Source organism: Oryza sativa, chromosome 1 (genome assembly GCF_034140825.1).
Source record: "Oryza sativa Japonica Group chromosome 1, ASM3414082v1".
Classification (NCBI taxonomy): domain Eukaryota; kingdom Viridiplantae; phylum Streptophyta; class Magnoliopsida; order Poales; family Poaceae; genus Oryza; species Oryza sativa.
The window spans coordinates 8,094,442-8,105,833 of NC_089035.1; the positions used below are offsets into that span (position 1 = coordinate 8,094,442).

Genomic DNA, 11,392 nt, shown 5'->3' on the forward strand with positions numbered 1-11,392 from the left:
ACACCGACTTTATCCCAATTATCAAAAAGGCAGGAGCCAACTTTTAGCTAGATTCGTGTATTAACAAAACACCAGCGATCGCATCTTGGACCGTTCCCACAACATAATATTTCTCCAGTTCTCCCACTGTATATATATCCCCCTGCTTATTTGCAGTTCGACATGCAAGTATGCAACTAGTGACAGTCTTATCCGAAAACGACGCGAAGAAGAAAGAAAAAAGAAAAAAGAAAAAAAGAGGCTGCGTGTCACGTACTTGCATCTCGGGGTGTGGGCCCGGGGGGGTTTTGGGCGGTGGGGGCCGCGGGAGTCAAGGGCGTTGACGTTTTCTCCACGTGGATCGGCCCGGCGGCCCAATCGGGAGCGGAGGTTTCGTGGAACGGTGGAAGAACTGGTCCCTGCACCCATTGACCCAAACCCTAACCCTCCTCGAACTCAGAGCAAAATACACAAAGAAACAAATTTATTTATACGTTAAACTGGTGGGCCCAGCCTGGCCATAGAAGATCTCAGAAAGTTTTTAGTAGCGGCAATAAAGAAAGGGTAAGATCCGAGTCCGCTGTGTGGACTCGCGACCCTGTAGCTGTAGCCGATCAATCACAGGCACGATCCTCCCGAACTCGTCTCTGACCAATCCAGACCTGCGTTTCTTTCTCTTTTCTCGGTTGGGGGGCAAGTAATCTACGGAAGGAACCTTCTGACCGTGGAAAAAAAAAACGCCCCTCGTGCAGTACATGCTGACCTCAATATTTCTTCCCTATTGCACACCTGCATCGGCGCTCGTACCGCCGGAGATCGAATCCGAGATAACCGTAGTAGTGGCGATCGATCGACACGTCGAGCGGCGGAGTGGACGTGTACGGTGCACCGTCCATCTGCCCGTGCAAATGTACACAAAACCTCTTTCATCAAGCTACGTGGTGTGGGCGAGTGACAGCGCAACGGTGGATGGATGGATGATGGATGTTGAAAACCGGTAGACCGGCGCGGGGTGGGAGTCGCCGTTGCGGGGGGCCTCGCTTTGGTTAATTTGGCGTTGCGACGACGGGAGCCGTCGGTCGCTTTCCGCTCCACGGAAAAAAAAAATCTCACGCTTTCTTAACGAGTTGGGATTCTGATCCGGAAGAGAAAAGGCGGAAAGCTAAAGTGGAGACACGCACGTAAACGAGCCGTCTCCGCGCCTCGCCGGAAAGGACGATCCGGTCGCCTCGGCACCAGGCTCGAGTCGTCGTCGACTCCCGGGTCGGCCAATGGGGACTCGCCACGTGTGCGCCTCGCCACTGACGCAGCTCCTGATGTCAGAGTCGAGGGTGCTTCCCTTTTTTATACGAGCCTCCTCCCACCGGTGAGAGACTTCAGACTCTCCCACTCTCTTCTCCCCCCTAATTATCTCTCTCTCCCTACCACGTCGTCTTCTCTTCTCTATCTTCTCCGCCTCCGGGAAGAAGGACAAGAGGAGTAGGAGCTCCAGTTGCATGGACAAGGGCCACCTCGGTGGTGGCGGAGGAGGAGGAGGTGGGCTGCTCGCTCTGGACGCGTCGCCGCGCCCGCTCGGCTTCTTGAACCTGCTCTCCCCGCCGCCGTTCCACAGGTCGACCATGGAGGCCGACGACAGCGGCGGTGGCGGCGGCAGGGCACGCAGGTCCGTCGAGGTGGACTTCTTCTCCGACGAGAAGAAGAACATGAAGAAGAGCCGTGTCTCGGGCGGCGTCGCCGCCGAGGCGGACGACGCCAAGGGACCCGCCGCCGCCGGCCTCGCCATCAAGAAGGAGGACCTCACCATTAACGTTAGCCGCCGCCGCCTTCTTCGCTCGTCGATCGCCAGACACCTGTTTAACTCACGGCGATCTAACGCGTGTGCTCGTCCGTGTTCGTTGCAGCTTCTTCCCGCCGGGAACAACGCGAGGAGCGACCGGTCGATGGTGGTCGACGACGACGCGGCGTCGCGGCCGGATCACGAGGAGAAGAGCCGGAGCAGCAACGAGGTAGGTAGCTAGCCCGGCAGGGCCGGTTGATCGATACATACAGCTTAGCTAACTAAAATTCATCGTCATCGCGATCTCGATTATTCGACGGGGTTGACCCTGACCGTGCTAGCTCAGCGGCGAGCATGGTGGATCTGACCCGAGCTGACCCCGACCGGTGGTCATGGATGGATCGCTCGATATTTACGCTCTCTCGTGTGATGTTTTGCAGCTCGCGGCGATGCAGGCGGAGCTGGGCCGCATGAACGAGGAGAACCAGCGGCTCCGGGGGATGCTGACCCAGGTGACCACCAGCTACCAGGCGCTGCAGATGCATCTCGTCGCGCTCATGCAGCAAAGGCCTCAAATGATGCAGCCTCCGACCCAGCCGGAGCCACCTCCGCCTCACCAGGTAAAATAATTAGTGTAAAACCACCCTATATTACCACAGTTATTAGTAGTAGTATTACACAGCTACCTGGAGTGGAAATAACCGGGTTTCCCACTTTGGTGTGTGTTTCAGGATGGCAAGGCCGAGGGCGCGGTCGTGCCGAGGCAATTCCTCGATCTGGGCCCGTCCTCCGGCGCCGGCGGCGAGGCGGCGGAGGAGCCGTCCAACTCGTCGACGGAGGCCGGCAGCCCGCGTCGGTCGTCGTCTACCGGCAACAAGGACCAAGAACGTGGTGACAGCCCGGACGCGCCGTCGACGGCGGCGGCGTGGTTGCCGGGACGCGCCATGGCGCCGCAGATGGGCGCCGCCGGCGCGGCGGGCAAGAGCCATGATCAGCAAGCCCAGGATGCCAACATGAGGAAGGCCCGCGTCTCCGTTCGCGCGCGATCCGAAGCGCCAATCGTAAGACCCCACCACTAGCAACCACATCGATCACAGGCATTTTCTCATCGAGACGTGCTGAATTCCAAATCGTTTTGGTTCCGTGCAGATCGCCGATGGGTGCCAATGGAGGAAGTACGGTCAGAAGATGGCGAAGGGAAACCCTTGTCCACGCGCGTACTACCGCTGCACCATGGCCACCGGCTGCCCGGTGCGGAAGCAGGTAATGACCGGACACGACGACTCACTGAGATACGGGTCAAAACTCAGAAGTAGAGAGTACGAAGGGCTGGGAGTAGCAGTGCTACCGTGTAGGCAAGGGGTGTTGTTTGATTGGTCTAACTTTGTGAACGTGACGGAATTGACCAACAGGTGCAACGGTGCGCGGAGGACCGGTCCATCCTGATCACCACGTACGAGGGCACGCACAACCACCCGCTGCCGCCGGCCGCGATGGCGATGGCGTCCACCACGTCGGCGGCGGCGTCGATGCTTCTGTCGGGGTCCATGCCGAGCGCCGACGGCGCCGCGGGGCTCATGAGCTCCAACTTCCTGGCGCGCACCGTGCTGCCGTGCTCGTCCAGCATGGCCACCATCTCGGCGTCGGCCCCGTTCCCGACGGTCACGCTCGACCTCACCCACGCGCCGCCGGGCGCGCCGAACGCCGTGCCGCTCAACGCCGCGCGGCCGGGCGCGCCGGCGCCGCAGTTCCAGGTGCCGCTGCCAGGCGGAGGGATGGCGCCGGCGTTCGCCGTGCCGCCGCAGGTGCTGTACAACCAGTCCAAGTTCTCCGGCCTGCAGATGTCCTCCGATTCAGCCGAGGCCGCCGCCGCCGCCGCCGCCGCCGCGCAGTTCGCGCAACCGAGGCCGCCGATCGGGCAGCTGCCTGGCCCTCTCTCCGACACCGTCAGCGCGGCGGCGGCGGCGATCACCGCTGACCCCAACTTCACGGTGGCGCTCGCGGCGGCGATCACGTCCATCATAGGCGGCCAGCACGCGGCGGCAGCTGGCAACAGCAACGCGAACAACACCAACACCAACACCACGAGCAACACCAACAACACAAGCAGCAACAACACGACGAGCAACAACACCAACAGCGAGACGCAGTAAAAACGAGTTCGGATCAGTAATTTTCACATAGATTTCCAAGTTTTTACTCTTCTTTGTTCAGGATAGGTTCTTGATTTCTCTCCTTTGGTTTCGATAGCTCGGCCGAGCTGTGCAGTGGGCACATGGTATACACTTTCTTTTTTCTTCTCCACTTTCCTGGTTTTGCAGCAGCAAAAAGTTGTATTAATTCATTGCTTTTTCTTAGTTCTTTTTCTACCGCAAAAACAGCTGTTGATACTTCGCAGTAAGTAATAATCAGTACAATAATAAGTATAATAATAGCATCTTCCTGAGAATTATGTACACTTGTCAAAGCAACAAAACAAAAGAAACAATGACAGCTTACTAGATCCCTCTTTTCTACGTGTTTGTTCATATCCTCAGATTGTTTTTCATCTAACACTTAAATTTCATCGCTTGTTTTGTTTCGCTTTCTTCTCATTGGCCTTTTCAAACAAAGTCACGGCCAGGCCCGGGCCGGCTCTGGGATGTGAATGCGATATCTGTGAACCGTAATTTTTTTTTTAGAGGAGACCCCAGCGTAGACCCAGTCAGTTTCCAGCAGCTTAGCTAGCTAGCCTAGCCTGGCCCGTCACGTATTTGTACTATTACCGGTCTTCCGTTGGACTGTGCATATACTGACAACGTTACGCATACGTTGGCTTTGAACACGGGATATGTTAATTCCTGTATTGACTGTGTTCCACATCGGCATGGGCCATATATATATACATACATACACACACACATATATCTATATATATATATATATATATATATATATATATATATATATATATAAACACACACACACACACACACATATAACGCAGAGTACTTGTATAAGCTCGTGAGACGTAGAAGAAGTGATGGTACTACGTACTACTAGGCACTGCCGCACCGCACTGGTCAGGTCAGCTCTCAGTTGAGTGGTTGAGTTATTACTCCCTCTATCTATTTTTGATAGTCATATTTCTAAATCTGAAAATTTTATTTTTGATAGTCATATTTCAATCCAACAACCTACCATCTTAATGATTTTCTCGAATTTAATGCGTGACTCTCCATTCTTCCACACATGATTAGCTACATGGGCTTTGAGAAATGTAAATATTATTGAATCGCTTGTTTACGAGGAATGACTAGTAGCATGTTTAAATAAATGATAAGTAGAATTACTTATTCTTGGTCTGTGTGTCAAGATGAAATATTATTATTAAAAGTAGATGGAGGGAGTATCTGATAAGTCGTTCCGGGCTTTTTCCCCTGGCACGCGGCGACGCACGGGAAAAATGTGGGGCGCCGCCGTGCGGATGCGGGAGAAATCATGGGGAGCTCGGCGTTGTGGGGCGCACCCGAATTTGACACGGAAGCCGTCGGAGTCTCAGTCGGCGCTGCGGCCGGCCTCGCGATGGTACGGTACCGCCTGTTACGTGACAGTTCGTTATTTGACGCGGTCGCCATACGGCCGTGGAGTCTTCGATCGATCCTCCTCGCCGCGCGCAGCCGGCCCACGCGTCGTACGCGAGCGACGGCAAAAATCCACCGGCTCTGGGTTGATTGTATTTTGGCGTTACCTGCACGGTCGCTTGCGCGCGTCGTACGTGGCCGGGGCGGCAGGTCGGGGTTTACGGCGGCGCGCGTCGTCGTCCGTCCACGACTCCACGGGAATTTTTTTTTCCAGGTGAAGTCTACGCCTCAGCTGGCGCTGCCGGCCGGGCGGGCGGCGCCGGGCGTGAGAGGGGGTTTCAACGATATGTAAAACGGAAACTGTGCACGCGAATTGTCAAACAGCGTGGAGAAGTTTTCAGGTACGGAGTAATATAAGCGCTTTCGTATGTCGATCGTCTATTGTTAGCTTATCGGTTCTGAATCACCGGCCTCTAGGGCCTAGGCCCCAACGAACCACGGTGAAATGCAGGCGATTTGCAGTAGCCGGTATATGATTTTCATTGTACTACCTAGGCTGCTAGCTAGCTTTCGCATGTCGTTCTCATCAACAGACTGATTAGGAAACATTTACACATAGCTAGCTATATATTACTATACCTTTCACTTGATGAAATAAAGCTATATCCTTTAATCAAGAAATGCATATCATCATCACCATGTAGGTGATCTCGATCAGCAGCGTAATCTGACTTTCACCTTGGCCTTACATCAACTGTTGCGCTGTAGAACGATCAAGTACTTATCGAATTTGAGGCTAATATGCACAATAATAATGCTAGGATTTATTGGCGTGATAATGATCATTTTTTTCAAGACATTTCTAACAGATTTTGCTAGAATAAAAGTTGGCAGTAAAAAAAAACAATGCTGGTGGGTATATATATGATTCTTTCTCGTTTTATTGTTGTTTTAACAGAAACTAGTAGTGTGTATTGGAAATATAAAACAAAAGTTGCTAATTCTCTTATATATAGAGTGTGTATTGGAAATTTATTAACAAAATTTATAGTATAAGTAGGAAGGTAGCCCGCACATTCGCGCGGGTATACATATTATTTTGTTTCGGAAATAATTTTAACAAAATAAGTTGAAATTAAAGTATGGAATTTTTCCTTTTTAATTGAATTTTCATTGTTTATTTTTTTTACATAAACTAGGAAGGAAGCCCGCGCATCAAGGAAGCCCGCGCAATTCACTTACTGTTTATAAAAAGAATACTAAAAGATATCTCACCATATTCACTATAAGAATCATTACCTAGAATAAAAAAAATATTTATTCCGTAAAATAGACCATAAACTTTGATATACTATATGATAATGTCTATTATATTTAAACAAATATCACTTTATTATCATCATCCTTCACAAACATACGAGCTAATATGTGTTTTGTTTTTTCTTTTATTATGCATCTAATCACTTCTGCATTTTCATGGGTAATATACGAAAGAATAATTTATATTGTCAAAATTGTTTATGCTAGTTATTAACATTATTAAGATGATATTGGCATAATTATAAAGGGATATAATGTGGTTCCACGTGCTATTTTCGATCGTAAGCATGTATGTATGTACGTACGTACGCACGCACATATGTATGTTTTTCATGGTGAATATATAGTAGTCTCTCGGATCTATATAATTTTTCTTGGTTTTTTTTACAAATATTTTCCTCTTGTAGGAGATAATGTTTGTATGTGTATTCATAAGATGGTTATGCATAGGCGTTTATATGAGCACCCAACTGGTTTTTACATAGTCGTTAGTAAAAAAATACATTCATGAAAATTGACGGGGTGGTGTCAAGTGGTGCCAGGATGACATGGCTTCCTTGATAACATCGCTAGGAGCTAACGCTGAAAAAAACCTACCATACAGGGCAAATGGTAGATACACTCTCTTTTTTTACATCTCTTGTGTATGTACGTATATAGGGAGGGATTAATTGTTTTTAGGAGCAAGGGATTACTTAGATAGATCTAATATAATGGTTGAATATAATTGCTCCACCAGTTTAAGTGTAAATTGATGGCAAGGTGTTTTGCTTTTATTCTTAGATTTTGTGTTATTTATTAAAGCATTACGTGTCATCTTAGGATTGTTGGAACGTTATTAGTCTTACTTGCAATCTATTTGTAGTCAAGTATTATTTGCTGTAGCTTGATGGTAACCTCTACTTACCTATCATTTATTGATGGTTGCTCATTTAGTATTATTTCTTATCTTAGATGCTTAATGACACACGTGCTCATTGAATTATTAGTTTGGTTTTCCATCTAATTTAAGTGAGAAAGGGGAAAAAAGAAAGATGTGGGGCTTGGTGTGCGTAAGTACATATGTACGTAGTACAATTTTTAGTACGTATGTAACTACTTAACTGATAAATTTAATCGGTGATTTTTTAGATAAATATAATGGGTAAAAATAATGGAACCACCTAATTTTTTTCCGTAGATGTGATATATGGTTACTTAAAAAGCACTCTACAGGAAGTTTGATCAATTTTGATCATGTGGATTGATTTAAGATAAAATGAAGCATATTGTTAAATTCTTTTTATAATGTCTTATTCTTGTTTGGTTTCCATATAATGTCCAAATGATGTATTTCAATTTTATATAGTATAATATAGATAATATGAAACTTGAATTATTTATTGAATTGTAAATAAAAGAACAACTGAAAGAACTTTAAAAATTATAATTGTTAAGCTATCTATTTTTTTAAATATATAACTTTGCTAGTTTTAGGGGATAAAAGGAGAGGATGTGAGCGGAGGGAAGGAGAGATATATACGTATCTATACGTGGAGGCTGATACAGTATGTGACGTGAAGGGATGGAAAGTGAGCTTTTTATGTTTTTACACTGTTAGATAAATCTAATAGTAAAAAATAATGGGTCCACCGTGATTAAGTGGAAATTGTTGTTTGGATTTTTTTTCCTTATAATTTATTAGAGAGCCACGTGGCGACTTATGAATGTTTATAGGAATCCGGAATCCTACGTGGTAGCTTGAGAGCATTTGTATAAAGTTTAATAGACTTTTAGTATATAATAGATAGATAATAGATTTTCTTGGATTCTCTCTAATTAGAATGTCACATGACATCTTAGGAGCGTTTGTAGAAGTGTAGGAACGCTATTACTCGTAGTCGCAATTTAGTTGTAGTCAACTATTGTTTGTAGTGGATTGGTTGCATCCTCTACTCACCTATTTTTTTGATGATCATTGCGCACATGGTATTGTCATTTATCTTTTGTGCTTGATAACAGACATGCTCATTGGATATCAGTTAATCATTATGTGCACTATGCACGGATACCGCATAAGAAATATGACTTGGCATTTAGTGGATAGTGACTTATATATAAAACTTACATACATGGCGATCAATAAGGATATACGATTGGTATTTTAGTCTAGGATTGACCAAGTATATTATATACTACATATTAAGTGCTTTAGTACCTAAGTAATAAATTTAAGGTCGAGTTCTAAAGTGCTTATAGGATTAGCTACTTCCTTATTTATAGCGAGCGCGTTTCTTAAACTGCTAAATAGTGCATTACACGTTGCATGATTTAGAAATACTTTCTATATAAAAGTTCTTTTTAAAAAATAAATTCATTTTCCTTTTTAATATCTAATATTCAATTCCTATGTTAATAACCAGTATCATTTTGTATGCCCTAGATAAGCTCATTCTAATGAGCTGGATCGCACAACCTAAGTAGGATATAAAAGACATCGACGCGATGTCAAAAGAATATATTTGATCTTTAATTTCTAATAATATATAAATAAAGATAACTCATAATATATGAAAAATACATTCATGATAAATTTAGTTATATTATTTTGATATATCAATATATATCTTTTATAGTAGGGAGGCAGTAATTACTGGAGTTGTTTTTATTTTTGAAAATGTAAGTCTAATTTTACTTTGCATATTAGTAAGTGATATACAATTATATATTGTATACTATTCATTTGTTCAGATTTTTTCATGGATGTTTCGATGATGTACGTATAGTAGAATAGAACTTAAAATAACATATATTTTTTACAATTACGGGCTGTGTTTTTATTTTTGAAAATGTAAGTCTCATTTAACTATGCATATTAGTAAGTGATATACAATTATATATTGTATATTATTCATCTGTTCATGATTTTTTATGGATGTTTCGATGATGTATATATAGTAGAATAGAACTTAAAATAATATATATATTTTACAATTATGGGCTGGATTTATTAATTTAGTTTTTATCTGATGTGAGGGAGTGGAGAGACGTGGGGCTGGCTTATGAAGTACGTACATATATATTTTAGACCTATGGGATAGAATTATTAATTTCGTTTAATATGTTATTAATGAGAAAGAAAAAAAAATAAAAGGAGGCGTGGGGCCTAAGTACGTACACGTACAGACGTACGTGAGCGTCCTAGATGTGCCGTTTTTAAAGATAAATCTAAGAAAGTATTTTTTTCTACAATAGATCTACGGTTAAAAATAATGGGTCCACCAGATTAAATTAAAACCAACAGTTAGATGTCTTTTTTTTCATAGAATTTCTCTAATTGATTAGAGCGCCACTTGACAACTTAGGAGCGTTTGTAGGGTGCCATGTGGCGACGTAGGAGCGTTTGTAGGAAGTTTAATGGACTTTTAGTATATAATAGATAGAAGTCTCGAGAAACTTTTATTGCTTGTAAATTTATTTTTTACCATCTTACTGTTGACAGAAAACACGAGGCCTGGGAGATCTGCTTAACTCCAGTGCAGGTCCAAAATTCGCCTTCGGATGTATGAGCGTGCCAGTTGATTTGATCCTGTAATCAACAAGAAATAAAGACAAAGGAGCCATAGTTAAATCTATAAATGATAGCCGATCGGCCAGAGGCCGATGACATATCATTTATATCTTAGCCGATGTCATCTGTGCATCGATCGGTAATCGTGAATAAATAAGGAAGAAAACTAAACCTACTTGATCGGCTGTAGATGTTAACGGTATATACTCCTTATATCGATATATACTTAAATCAAGTGATTGGGATAGATCGGTCGCCATGCCGAGACAGTATAAATCACTAAGACCGAAATATATATTAATAACAAGACTATATAAGTTTACAGCATAGCCGATCATATAGATCTAGCATGTATCGGCAAATACTCCGATACTACTCTATATCAGGATATTAAAACAAATATAGAATATCAAGCAAAAACCTAATATATTCAAATACAACAATATCTTGGCATAAAGGGTAGATTTAACATATCACTGAAGCAAATAGAGATAATTATAGTTAAATCAGATACGATCGGCTGAAACTCCGATGCTATTCTAATCGACAACTAGGTGGCAGGCTAGAGATCAATATTCTAAGCACGACTCACTAGATCAAACTCAATTGATACAACATTAAGTATGAAAAGAAGAATTATCTCAATAGATCAAACTCAATCCTTGCCAGGCACAGCTCTGCCAATTTCTTCCCCGTATAGGTGGTATGTACTGGTATGAAGTGAGCAACCTTAGTGAGTCGATCCACGACTACCCAGATTGAATCGTGACCCGATGATGTCCGGGGCAGTCCTGTTATAAAGTCCATTCCAATCTCCTCCCACTTCCATTTCGGGATTTGAAGAGGTTGGAATAAACCTACTGGCCTTTGGTGCTCTGCCTTCACTCGTTGGCAAACGTCGCAGAGTGCGACGAATTCAGCTATTTCCCTTCTCATGCTGACCCACCAAAACTTTTCTTTGAGGTCTTGATACATTTTGGTGCTGCCTGGATGAATGGAGTACTGAGTCTGATGAGCCTCGGTGAGTATCAGATCCTTCAGTTCCTTGTCGTCAGGTACACACAATCTTTCTCCCATCCAGATTGTGCGATGTTCATCCTCAAGGAAGTCCCGGGCTTTTCCCACTCTCATATTCTTTTTCAGTTCAACTATTTCGGGGTCATTTACTTGAGCTGCTCTGAATTGATCCACAAGCGTAGGCCG

At 44.5% G+C, this 11,392-nt stretch overlaps 1 protein-coding gene across 2 annotated transcripts; it reads left to right on the plus strand.

The window, feature by feature from the left end:
* Positions 1 to 1,451: 1,451 nt before the first annotated feature.
* On the plus strand, positions 1,452 to 4,272 carry LOC4326760 (probable WRKY transcription factor 31). 2 transcript variants are annotated; one of them, XM_015766656.3, is made up of 6 exons: positions 1,452 to 1,787; positions 1,881 to 1,985; positions 2,197 to 2,376; positions 2,488 to 2,817; positions 2,906 to 3,019; positions 3,169 to 4,272. In XM_015766656.3, the coding sequence occupies exons 1-6, from the start codon at positions 1,476 to 1,478 to the stop codon at positions 3,907 to 3,909; spliced, it is 1,782 nt and encodes a 593-aa protein (XP_015622142.1). In that variant the 5' UTR covers positions 1,452 to 1,475; the 3' UTR covers positions 3,910 to 4,272. The 2 variants fall into 2 exon arrangements, with proteins under 2 accessions (XP_015622142.1, XP_015622141.1); XM_015766655.3 differs by having other exon boundaries at positions 1,452 to 1,985.
* The last annotated feature ends 7,120 nt before the right edge of the window (positions 4,273 to 11,392 follow it).

Bases quoted from the DNA above. Each gene is read 5' to 3' on its own strand.
- LOC4326760 (XM_015766655.3), top strand. From the start codon at position 1,476: ATGGACAAGGGCCACCTCGGTGGTGGCGGAGGAGGAGGAGGTGGGCTG. The intron at 2,377-2,487 runs GTAAAATAATTA...TGTGTGTTTCAG, and splicing joins AGCCACCTCCGCCTCACCAG to GATGGCAAGGCCGAGGGCGC. The intron at 2,818-2,905 runs GTAAGACCCCAC...GGTTCCGTGCAG, and splicing joins CGCGATCCGAAGCGCCAATC to ATCGCCGATGGGTGCCAATG.